The sequence below is a fragment of the Erythrolamprus reginae genome, chromosome 1 (assembly GCF_031021105.1).
Source record: "Erythrolamprus reginae isolate rEryReg1 chromosome 1, rEryReg1.hap1, whole genome shotgun sequence".
Lineage (NCBI taxonomy): Eukaryota > Metazoa > Chordata > Lepidosauria > Squamata > Dipsadidae > Erythrolamprus > Erythrolamprus reginae.
The window spans coordinates 357,585,494-357,598,986 of NC_091950.1; the positions used below are offsets into that span (position 1 = coordinate 357,585,494).

Sequence of the window (13,493 nt, forward strand, 5' to 3'; positions counted from 1 at the left end):
ATGACATGCAGAACTTCAGTCATATGTTTAGAGAATTGTCAGGCCAGGTGAAAGCAACCAGAATCACTTGTGAAGAGTCACAAACAAAAACTTTATTGCTAGTCACCCATGTTACAAGAATCTCACCAGACTGACTGCACTTGCTTGGCAATAAATAAATATATTAGGTGGTAAAGAAGGCTTCAAGGATTCTGGAGGAGTTTATTTTTGTGTGTGCGACAAGCAGGAAGAAAGTGGTTTTCTTCTCTTGGCATTAATTTTTTCAAATACATCAAATAGTTTATTTCTTTCAAAATGAGATTGTAAATTTGTTTGATTAAAGGTATTCTAATAATCAATAATCAAGTGATATTTTATACCAGAGGTTTTCAAACTTGGCAACTGTTAACGATTTGTGGATGTCAATTCCCAGAATTTTCCAGCCAGCTGGAAGTTGGAAGTCTACAAGTCTTAAAGTTGTCAAATTTGGGGGGGGCTGCTTTATACGGTAATGTTCAATTCCTCAAAAAGCAGATTCCTATTGGCAGTTAATATTTTTGGTTTAACAAGCCCCTTGTCAGCTTTTTATACTCTTAGTAGTGCTCATATTCCATCTTTTCACACATTTCATTTCCCCCTTTAACTCTCTGATATTGCAGCCTAGAGTACAGAATTTTAAAATGTTTCTTTCCTGTTGGATGAAATGAAGACTATAAAGGTCTGTCGTAACAATGTACCAGATTATAAATAATATTTTATAATTTACAAACATATATTCATTTTTCTTTGAACTTAGGACTTGAACTCCATAATACCTTTTCGACATAACTTCAATACCATCAACTGTGCACTATGTGAATAACACAGTAATCCGCTCCAAGGAAATAAGATCAATGTATCTAAATGCATAGAAGCATTCTACAAGGTATTTTAGGCAGCAAGAGAGAGGTTTAGGACCAATAAAATAATAATAAAGTAACAATCCTTGCTAATTTGACAATTATATTGAAAGGCAGTGGTATGAATCAACAAAAATTCCTCATGCTATATAGATTGGTAGAAAATATAACTTATGCATATCCTCTTCAGCAGCAACTTGTGTTTCGAGTGACTGATACACACACCTATAGAAAACTGTCCACAAAACCTGCTTGCTATTCTTTTTCTCATAATAACTTGGGTGCCTTAGGAGAGAAGTCAAAATTTATGTAAATTGGAATAAATAATGGCAGATCTTCTGAATCTCTGTGATATTATTGGAAAGACATTTTTAGCTACTGTTGTTTCCACAGCAAGGAACTTTCTCCATCTCGTAGGAAAATTGATTTAGGCAAGAGAAAATGGGAAATATTTGTTATTACTTCCTGCCTGCAGGATTTATACTTTCTGGTGTAGCATAAGGGTATAAATTCAATTAATTTATTGTTAACATATTCAGCAACTGAATTAACCATCTTAAGTGGAAAGCAATGAAAGCATGAGGTCGGAATTCAGCTAAAGAATGTCACAGTTAAAATTTCTGGTTTCAAAGCAAGTGCTTACTTTGATTTATTCCAGGCCACAGGGTAACTCTTTTGCTGTAATTTATTATGTGCCATCATTTTTGACTCCTAGCAACCACATAAGATATATTTTATCTGGGATGATCTATCCCTACATCTCTTTCAAATCTCCCAATAGTGGCATTCATCACCACTATACATTAACTGAATCTATTTATCTTGTTGCTGATTTTCCTATTACTCTTTCCTTCTACCATTCTCCCCATCAGACCTTTTTTCCAGAGAGCAGAGTCTTTGCATAATATGTCCAAATTAGTTTCACTTGAACCTGATTTTTTGTGTCTCATCTGAGAATTCTGGACGGATATGTTCAGTGGTCCATCACTTTGTTTTCTTGGTTGTCCATGGTATTCTTAGCAGTCTTCAAGTTCAAAGGCATCAAAACTGTTCCTAGCCTGCTTTCTTAAAATTCAGCTTTCCAACTGTTTTTGCTAATTGTTATGTTCAGCCAAATCTTATTCTTGGCATATTGGCAGTTATTTTTTTGACACACATGGTAGGGAAGCACTTGGTTTTCTAGAGGTTTTGGACAACTGCAGCAGAATCAACAGCAAAAGACTGTAGGAAGAACTTCACAAAATATTTGCAGAGTATCAAGTTGCCTACACTTCAGACCATCTTTAAAGTACTGTACTGTTTTTTTGTAAGAGTCCAGATGAAGTCTGCTCGGGCCTTCATGTTTTCAGAATATATAAAGGAAAAGCAGGAACACAAAATCTTTGGCAGCAACTTCCTCTATTCTTTGTTAAGTGGGCATCTGAGGCCTTTCAAGTTATTAAAACTCTTTTGGAAAGTGAGTTGGACAATGGGGCTGAATTAACAATTATTTTACATAAAGATAGAAAGGTGTGGTATAAATCGAAAAATTAGGTTCAGATGAACACATGTCAATATCAAAATCTTCCTACTCAATGGATAGTGACTGTAGTTTATTTGTATTGAATTATGACTAACATGCTCCTCTGATTGTCAAAAGACAAAGAAAAAACCCCCCACAAGATTCTTCTCAACCAGACAATTAACTTCACCAACACCGTATTTTACACAAGCACCTCTTTATTGCAAATAAGTTCAAAGTTGAACATGAGCTATTTAAATGTAGATCAAGCTTTTCAATGCAATTCTGAAACATAATTGATACTGAATATACATCTTCTGTCTTCATCAAAAGTTGCACTGCCAAATATGAAGACGGAGAAATTAGAGTTTTGCTCCTGGGCGCTTATAAATGCCACTGAGCTTTGGTTTCTCTAAATCTCCATTTAACTAGTAAACCCAATTTTTGAGACCTAGTTAATTACATTCCTCCTTGTTATAGCTCAAAGAATCAAAGATAAGCAACCAAATTTCAAGGTAAGATATTCTACATACACAAATGAACTGTTTGTATCAGATTCTTTAAAATTCCATTTTGTTGAGCACCAGAGACTCCACATATATATATTTCACACTGTTCTATAAGAAAATCCCAGACATTGCAGACTCCCACCAAGTATTATACAAAAATATGGTTTTGTTTTAAATTACATTGGCATTCTATTCTTTGCAGTATGAAACTGCAGAGGAAAGCCTTTCAACTTTTGAAGGAAACTGGAAAAAAATCTTAAAGATGGGGAAAATAACATTTAAAGAAGTACAAATAAATTTCTATGCCAAATCGTTTTGACGTATGTTCCTCCTCAGTATATTTTTTCTTTTAAAAAAGTCAACTCAGCTACTAATGTTAAAATATGAAAAAGATTGTCAAGATCTAGGACAGTATGAAATGCAGCAGTTCATTTTTGCCTCCACATCTTCTAAACTAGCAAACCACTATTTTTTCTTTTAATAAAACAGGAGATACACCTAAAATCTGGTGAGAATGCTGAGAGGAATTGTACCCAACAACTTCCTCAAAACTATTCTGCTTCCACAAGATCATCTGTTGCATTGCTAAAGCAATTCTGGAGGCGTGATAGGGAAGAAATAGTACTGTGGTGGTGTGCCAGAGCTTGATGATTGGGCCATATTCATAAGACAACAATACTTAATAGTTCTTTTGTGCCATTACTCGTTTTTGGTCTTTTTACTCCAGTATTTACTGTAGGCTTCTTGAAACATATTCTTGCATGCAATTTTGGCTTTCAGCTTGGAGCATATGAGAAAGGAACCACCCATTTTCCGATGAAGAGAATAGGTCTCTTCTGGTGGAGGGACCAACCTGTGCTTCAGCATGATTGGGATTAATCCATGTATCTTTTCGGTGGTATTTTGACAGCCAAAATCAAAAGGTTCCCTGGATGCAAAAGCTTCTCCAAGAATAAGGACAGCATCCAAGTGGGCATCTTCCATAGCCTGATTAAAAACAAATTAGAAAGTGATTGTGATCGGCTACTTGAAGCAGGTCTACTGAAAAGAAAATGAAATAATAATTGCCAACATAAACCAGAAAAAATGGTCTGACAAATAGCAGCAATAGTTGAAATCCAGCTCTGGAATAATAACTCATAAGCAGCGATTCTTGGCTTAATATACAAAATAGATTCTGCCTTTTTAGCACAGATAAGACAGTTGTGGCTGACAATATATTGCAGGATAATAAATAACTGCAGTGCAACTCTTAAAACAGGGCAGGTACATGATGTGCTCATACCCTAATGTGGTTAGATGGAATTTAAACAGCCAGGATAGCATATAATTCCAATCCAATTCTACATATTTTTGTTCAAATATAACATATTTATTTAATCAAAACAGTATCCGTCAATTTGCAGAAAACATACACTTAGAATAGGGAATATGATTATATAACTACAGCTTTTTCTTTTTCAATACAATATCAATACACAGGCCTCAAATTATGGAGAACAGCAAAGAGAAAATTCCCAAGTTTATAAACCAGAACTCCCTCCATTTATTTATAAAAACATTCAGCAGAAATCCTTTCCTGTTATATAAAATGGGAAATTGCTGCCTGTTACTAAATTTTGAGTTTTCAGTATTATGTAGAAAGTTAGCACCTACTTCTGTAAGTGTTCGATGGTTTAACTCAAGATTGCATTTTTCTATTTTAGATTGCTTCCTATAAAAGGGCTGAAAAAGTATCACTTAACAGTGAAGTTTCTTTTCCAAGATCAAGAGACAGGTGTTTATCCTGCCATAGATCAGAAGCTAAAGTAGAGGTTTCTAGATTGTCAAGATTTCTTACCATGACACGCTAAAATTTATGAGGGAAGAGAAAGAGGGTGATTTATGATTCTGCAGTTACAGCGATTTTTAGGTTTTGGAAATATATATAGTTGCAAACAAACTATATTTACAGCAGCACGAAGCTTATAACTTCAGCCTGATGATGGTGAATGTGATTTCACCGAAACGTCGCACAGACACTCAAAATATTACACGGGGCAAAACCCGAACTCAGAACAATCTACATATATATATACAGTGTTCCCTTGATTTTCGCGGGTTCGAACTTTGCGAAAAGTCTATACCACGGTTTTTCAAAAATATTAATTAAAAAATACTTCACGTTTTCCTCCCCTTATACCACGGTTTTTCCCACCCGATGATGTCATATGTCATCACCAAACTTTCGTCCGCCTTTAATAAATATTTTTTTAATAAACTTTAATAAATAAACATGGTGAGTAATAATCTAAATGGTTGCTAAGGGAATGGGAAATTGCAATTTGGGGGTTTAAAGTGTTAAGGGAAGGCTTGGGATACTGTTCATAGCCAAAAATAGTGTATTTACTTCCGCATCGCTACTTCGCGGAAATTCGACTTTCGCAGGTGATCTCGGAACGCATCCCCCGCGAAAATCGAGGGAACACTGTGTGTATGTGTATATACACATGATATATAGATATATATAATTATATATATTATATATAATATATATATATTAATATATATATATTAATTGCCACCTTAGCATTTTGCCTGCCTCTTTGTAAGCAAGAAATTGGAACCAGAAATTTAAGCCAACTAAGGCTTTCATATTAGTTTTAGTTATTTATGCGAAAGGAAGAGAAATAGAAGGAGGTGGTTTCTGCTCATCACACATTAAAACAGAAAACACTTTGGTAACCTGGCTTATTAGATTGCAATGTAACAACTGAGTAGCTATGAAACAAACAAAAGGTTTAAAATGTTATGATATTTATGTAGTTAGTTACCAAGCACATCTAAATTATATTAAAGTAACCAAAATATATTTACAAACCCCAAGGCATGTTACAACTTGAGCACCCCTAATGTTTGGAAAGTTGAAAAAAAATGAATATAAAATAGCAGAGAGGTTTTTTGTGTGTTTGAGAAGGGATATTTGTTGTATTCTCGTCTACTGATTGAGAAAATCAAACTCAACTCATAGCAGTGGCAAAGTAGGGATTGTTTGGTTCTACAACGTACCTTGTTTTCATAGCCAGTTAAAAATTTCATTTCTACTGATTTCTTTAGCACTCTCTCTCTGTCTATGTCAGCAGCTGCTTTGATTAACTGTAAGAGGCAAGAAATAAAAAACAAATCTAATTAGTCATTTTTTGCAGTTGGGAAAAGCATTTACTTCACAAGAAAAGCAAGTCATCCTTGTAGTATCTTAAAAATTCCTAAAAGGTTTTGGCTTTAAAAAAGCGAGAGCTTCTGCTGCCTCCCCAAATATGCAAGGCAGAAATTTGAACCTAAATTTCAGGAAAAATACCTGAATATTTTCAAAGCGCTGGTACAAGGAAATTAAAGTAAGATTTCCAAAAGGAACAGAAGAAGAACCTAAAAAAATTAATATGATTTTTATCACAGAAACCTATATTAGCATATAGATCCTGTAGAAAGGGGGGGGGGGTTGTCAAATTTGCATTGTCACGGCGGAGTCAAGTGTCGTACCACAACTTTTTTTTTCCCTTTGCTAAAATGGGTGTGGGTGTGGCCAGCACTTAACACATCTGCCCCCCGGGCTGCAAGTTTGATACCCTTGCTGTAGAACAAATATCAAACAATTGCTCATATAGAGCTAACCAGATAGCCATTTTCCCTCTATGGCTATTTGGTTATAATATACACAACTAAATTATATTTATTTATTTATTATTTATTATTTAGATTTGTATGCCGCCCCTCTCCGCAGACTCGGGGCGGCTCACAGTAAGGTACAACAGTTCATAACAAATCCAAATAAATTTAAAATATTTAAAAAGAACCCCATTTTTCTAACAAACACACACACAAACATACCATGCATAAATTGTACATGCCCGGGGGAGATGTTTCAGTTCCCCCATGCCTGACGACAAAGGTGGGTTTTAAGGAGTTTACGGAAGGCAGGGAGAGTAGGGGCAGTTCTAATCCCTGGGGGGAGTTGGTTCCAGAAAGTCGGGGCCACCACAGAGAAGGCTCTTCCCCTAGGGCCCGCCAACCGACATTGTTTAGTTGACGGGACCCGGAGAAGGCCCACTCTGTGGGACCTAATCGGTCGCTGGGATTCGTGCGGCAGGAGGCGGTCTCGGAGATATTCTGGTCCAGTGCCATGAAGGGCTTTAAGGGTCATAACCAACACTTTGAATTGTGACCGGAAATTGATCGGCAGCCAATGCAGACTGCGGAGTGATGGTGAAACATGGGCATACCTAGGTAAGCCCATGACTGCTCTCGCAGCTGCATTCTGCACAATCTGAAGTTTCCGAACACTTTTCAAAGGTAGCCCCATGTAGAGAGCATTACAGTAGTCGAACCTCGAGGTGATGAGGGCATGAGTGACTGTGAGCAATGAGTCCAGATAGGGCCGCAACTGGTGCACCAGGCAGACCTGGGCAAACGCCCCCCTCGCCACAGCTGAAAGATGGTTCTCTAATGTGAGCTGTGGATCGAGGAGGACGCCCAAGTTGCGGACCCTCTCCGAGGGGGTCAATGATTCCCCCCCCCCCCAGGGTAATGGACGGACAGATGGGATTGTCCTTGGGAGGCAAAACCCACAGCCACTCCGTCTTATCCGGGTTGAGTTTGAGTCTGTTGACACCCATCCAGGCCCCAACAGCCTCCAGACACCGGCACATCACTTCCACTTCCCCCCTTTCTACAGGATAATATTAATATTATCTATCAGGGTAAGAAACATGTAAATAGGAAAAGAAAAGAGGACATTCTTTCTTAGAAGAAAAGTCTAGACTTAATGATAAAATATTTTTGGTCCTCTTTTAGGAGGCAAAGACAAGAAAAGTAAAGTAAAGTGATATTGCCTGAGATTTGGAGTAACATATTCTCAGAGTTGGAAGATATACATGTAAAACCTGGTTTACAACTGTTCATTGAGCAACTGTTAAAACTGAGCTGAGCAAATGGCACTTGCAATTACAATTGAGCTTACAATTACAGTTGAGCTTCTAGGCATCATAGCATCCCTGTAGACACATGATTGGATCCAGGTATCTGGCTCACAATTATGACATCAGTGAGCCATAGTCACATGATCACTATTTCTGACATTCTCTGCCAACATCCCATAAAGAAAGTCAACAGGGAAAGTCAGCAGGAAGTTGTGATTATGTGATACTTGATTAACAATGACAACCAGGACTGCTAGAACTACCATTGCTAAGCAATGCAGCCACACGATGTGCTTTATGACCATGTATCTTAGCAATGGCAACTCCAGCTCCAATTCCCTCTGAACCCAAGGACTACCTATAAATTTAATAAATATATTTTAAAATCACAAAAAAATGCAACAAAAAGCTGTTACTATCCACTTGTTACAAGCCCCACAATAACAATTTAGAGTCCTTACTTCTATGTAGGTATCTGTGAACTTCTCATCAAAGCCACGTGTTGCTCCAAAATCCAGAAGTGCCACCTAGAAAGAGAGATGTACAAAAGTTTCTGAATGAAAACAGAACTATTCCAGAGGGTTCATTTCTAAATAAACGATCTGAAAGAACGCTTATTCTAGTTTCCCAGAAGTTATATTCTTCATCTACTTTTCATTGGAGTGGCTGGAAAAAATCCTAAAATGATACCATTACACTACATTACAAAATAGCACCTGCATTAGCAAATAAGCATACTACTGGATAAAGAGAGTAGTAAAATATTTTGATAGCAGCTGAAGAAGCATATATAGATAGTCCTCAACCATTCATTTAGAGATCGTTCAAAGTTTATAAAGGCAGTGAAAAGTTACTTATGACCAGTTTTCACACAACCGCTGCAGCATCCAGACTGTCACTTGAAAACTAGCATGTATTTATGACAGTTACACTGTCCCTGTGTTGTGTGATTTGTAATCTTCCCAGCTGGGGAAAGCCAGATTCATTCAACCACCTGATTCACTTAACAATTGCAATGATTTGCTTAACCAGTCTAGGGCAAACACAGTTGTAAAATGTAGCACAATTCACTTAACTGTCTTAACAATGTAAATTTCGGGGTCCATTGTTGTTGCAAGTTGAGGAATCTCTGTATGTGGTACAAGTAAGCTATTTCATCTGATGGTGCAATATTTTAATATTGGGTACAGAGACCAGCAATCATGGGCTGCTGCCCACATTTTGAGGGGAGGGGGGACAACACGCAGTGGGGGTAGCAAAAATGGAGCTTACATATAGTAGATAATTATATTTTTGAGTGCCTGTGTATAATATGTATGTACACACATGGTATATATACATATAGGATTAAATAGTAGTATATTTTGGATGTTCAGTAATAGTAAATATCTTGTATCTCTTTGAAGCAAGGAGAGGCCAGACACCATAACCCAAACCCTTTATGTGAGTGACATCAAGTTGGCCACCTTTAAGCCAGTCACGTGACCTTTAAGCCACCCCCCTGGACACATGATCGTCAAGCCACTCCCACCTGGTCACATGGTCGGTAAGCCACTCCTACCCAATCACATGGTTGACATGCCACCCCCACCTGGTCACATGACCATCAAGCCACACCCACAAAATAAGCCACGCCCACGGTGTGGAAGTTTTTAAAAATGTGGCCCTTCACTGGAGACCCGGCTCTGTTGTCTCAGTTACAGTTTGTCACTTCAGATAAAGGTATTCCCTGATACTATCAATGACCAGAAAACACTGAACTTTAGCATAATGTGCTTCCTCGGTGATCAAGACAATCGGATCCTGCACATTATTTATCTAAATTATCCTATGCCTAGTAAGAAATAGGCTTTTTTCCAGATTTAATTATGGATGGCAAATATAAACAAATCTTGCAGTATTTAATTGGACTAATATGCTTTTTTTTTAAAGTATGTACAGTGAAGAACTACACTCCCAACTAATTCATTGTTAGATGGAAAGACTGCCCAGCCTCTCCAATCAATGATAACTAGAAAATTTGTTAAATGATAGGTGTCTGGAAATGATATTTTTAATTACCAGGTTTTGCACATTAGCTAGCTATGCTGGCTGGAGAATTCTGGTAGTTGAAGTCCACAAGTCTTAAAGTTGCCAAGTTTGAAGACCTCTGGCCCAGGCTGCAGCATATTCAGAGTTATAACAGATTTCCAGCATAAATTATTTTTTTATAATACAATAGCTAAACAAGAGTTATTTTAAGTTACATTGCATAGGCCTTGGGCTATAATTTAAATTTTGTTTTGTTCTCTTCTGTCCACCTTCAGAGAGTAAAAGGAAGACAGAGAACATCATGAAAATACTGTTCAATTTCTATACTCCAGATTTTTCTCTCCAGTTTTCCCCCCAAATCCTTTTATGATTTTCTTAGAGAACCAGTATAATTTGGCATAAAATTAACATGTCACCATCCTTCTTTTCCTGAAGTATGTGGATGCTAGAGGGTATGAAGCTGCTTCTGAAACGCAGGCCCTATGGATGGCAAGACAACAAATACTGCCTAGTCTAACCAGTGCTTCGTAAGAAGCAAGAATGTCTGGAATGACTCAGAATCTACTCCAATACTAATCTAGCCCCCTCGCCCCAAAACTGATACATGCTTTAAAAACAGGTGTCCACTTGTCCTACTGCAAAGCTACTGGACATAATGTAAAGAGGCAGAAAGGAAATAAATCCTAGAGTGTGCATTTCAACTTTCAGAGAGTTTACCTTGTGCGATTCTGGGTCGTAGAAAAAGTTTGACCAGTTTGGATCAGTCTGCATGTATCTAAACTCAAATAGCTCCCTCAGGCACAAAACCAATATGTTGTGGCAGATCTACAAATATAATCACAAGTAAAACAAAGTGGAATATAAGTAAAAAAAATAAATAAAGCAATATATACTAGGAGTACAGTGATCCCTCGATTAGCGCGGGGGTTACGTTCCAAGACCTCCCGCGCTAATCGATTTCCGCGTTATAGTGGTGCGGAAGTAAAAACACCATCTGCGCATGCGCGCCATTTTTTTCATGGCCGCACATGCGCAGATGGTGGAGTTTGCGTGTGGGCGGCGGGGAAGACCAAGGGAAGGTTCCTTCGGCCGCCCAACAGCTGATCTGCTCCGCAGCGCGGAAGCAGCGAGGAGCCGAAGATGGGGTTTCCCCGTTGCCCAGGCAAAGGGGAAACCCCATCTTTGGCTCCTCGCTGCTGCCGCGCTGCGGAGCGGATCAGGTGTTGGGCGGCTGAAGGAACCTTCCCTGGGTCTTCCCGCCGCCCAGGCAAAGAGGAAACCCCAAGATCGCTTGCCGCTTGCCATATTGCAGCTTGGAGCCTTGCTTCGCCTCCTTCGCTGCAATACGGCAAGCGGCAAGCGGCAAGCGATCTTGGGGTTTCCCCTTTGCCTGGGCGGCGCTGGGGCCATGCGGAGCCGCTCATCTAGGGGGGCGTGGACCGGCAAGGTGCCCTCCGCTCTCTCTCTTTCTCTCCCTGTTACCGGTGTGGTATAAGAGAGAGAAAGAGAGAGAAAGGAGGGCGACTTGCCAGTCCACGCCCCCCTGGATGAACAGCCTTGCATGGCCCCAGCGCCGGGCTCCGCTGTTGCCTCCGCCCCCATTCGGCTCTGCAGCTGAGAGGCAGTAGCTACGTTCACTCCTTTGTCCTCCCCAGCACCTAGTGTCCGGCCCCACGCCACCTCCAGCTCCCGGTAACACACCCGACCTCTACTTGCAGGAGGGGGGGAGAGAGAAGGGAGGAAGAGAGTGTGAGAGAGGAAGAAAGAGAGAAAGAAATGATAGAAAAAAGGGGAGAAAAAAAGAGAAATGAGAAAATGATTGAAGCAGAGAATGACAGGAAAGAAAGAGAAAGAGACAGAGAAGTGACTCTTGGTGATGACGTATGACGTCATCGGGTGGGAAAAACCGTGGTATAGCAAAAAAACCGTGGAGTATTTTTTAATTAATATTTTTTGAAAAACCGTGTTGTAGCGTTTCGCACTAATCGAGACCGTGCTAATCGAGGGATCACTGTAAATGAATCATTGAAGAAGATAGGTGCATGATTATATTCCAATGTATGAGTCAAGATGCAAAAGCAATGTGACCTGATAAAAGATTTGACTACTACTCTATGATGAAGCTGGAGCAAAACATCTGTAACAGCTTCCTCAGCAGTAACGGTAAGCCTAAAGGACATAAACCATACAAAATTACAACTCAATAACTGGATATATGAAAAGTTTCTTCTCTTTTAAGACAGAACTTGCATGATGAGGAAAAAAACAGCACTATTGTTTTACAGCTGTCAATAGTTACAGAGAACTTTCATCTTCAGCTTGAAAATTAAAATATTCAAAAGCTTTTTTTTTTCCAAAAAGGAAGCTTTTACTAATAGTCAAAAAATGTACAGTCAACTGACTATTTGCTTTTCTAGACTTTATAGGTTTTTTTTTAAAGGGGATATCATTATTGCATAATAGTGATATTCTAATATTCTACAATACAAGAAAATAGTCCATATTATACATAGTGTTCTAATAAGCATACTGTTATAGAAACTTACATTATTATAAAAATATTTTTTATTATTATAAAAAAATATTTGCTTGAAACAAGACATAGACAAGTAGCAGCAAGGAAACACGGACATAAGCATTTTGTTTTACCTGTGTGCACATGAATAGAAAGAATGAAAGGTCATGAAAAGGGAGCTAAAATAACTAATGGAAGACCAAAAGAGTTGCAAATGAACAAGGCAACAAAGACTACCACTACCACTAAGCTGAGTTAAGAAAAGGTAACATTTAGAAAAAGTGATGTCCCTATCTAAACCCAAGATTATCAGTATAGGCCTTTTTTTCCATTCTTTTGCCTCTTGCAAATAAGTTGTATGTTTTGTGGGCAATTGTGCTCACACAACACAATTCTAATAGCACTACATAAGTACATTTATTTAGACAGCAATAAAAGCCTATACTGATAATCTTACCCAATTACTAATATTGATGAAAATACGCACTAGGCTGACAATTGGTACATGTTTATAGCTTCCTACAGGATGTGTTAAACACCAGGACAACTCTGTCTGCCAATGCGGGACTATCAGGCCTAATGTTAACTCTCTAATCCTTGCCGTATTCAGTTCCAATTCCCCCTTTCTCCATGCTTCAACTCTCCTCTGTCTCTTGTTTACTGACAGTACTTTTCCATCAGCCTTGGACAGCTAGAATTGCCCCTAACTTGGAAACCTATATTTGGGTGCTTATGCAATAAGAAGACGATGCATTTCTCATTACTTGGCCAAGGAAATAGAAGGTGAACTTTTCTGGCAAGCTTTGCCGTCCTACTCACAAGGTCACAAAGTTGTTCACAGGAACAGACATGGAAAAAAACCCCAACCATTCAGCAGCAGAGAGTTGTCTGCCCAGAATATTATTTGCCATGTATTCTGAATTATCTCTGAATTTAGTAAACATTTCCAATAGCTGGACAAGAGACATCTTGAAAACTTCAAAAAAATATACATTCATTCTTGATTAATGAGTAAAATCGAACAGATAACAGCCTTCAGTTTACAGATAACCCTCAAGATGAAATTCAGTGTTTGAAATGCAGAGCTTAAAAAAGCTTGAAAAT

The 13,493-nt window shown here is 38.5% G+C and overlaps 1 protein-coding gene across 2 annotated transcripts in view; it reads right to left on the reverse strand.

Annotated features, from left to right (window-relative positions):
* Positions 1-2,579: 2,579 nt before the first annotated feature.
* Positions 2,580-13,493, reverse strand: part of COQ8A (coenzyme Q8A) — a 64,817-nt gene continuing 53,903 nt past the window's right edge. For both annotated transcript variants that reach the window (XM_070734333.1, XM_070734334.1), the window contains exons 12-15: positions 10,592-10,699; positions 8,305-8,370; positions 5,937-6,023; positions 2,580-3,875 (exon numbers count right to left, since the gene is read on the reverse strand). In XM_070734333.1, the coding sequence (XP_070590434.1) occupies positions 3,588-3,875; positions 5,937-6,023; positions 8,305-8,370; positions 10,592-10,699 (549 nt within the window). In that variant the 3' untranslated portion in view covers positions 2,580-3,587. The remainder of the gene's footprint in view (positions 3,876-5,936; positions 6,024-8,304; positions 8,371-10,591; positions 10,700-13,493) is intronic.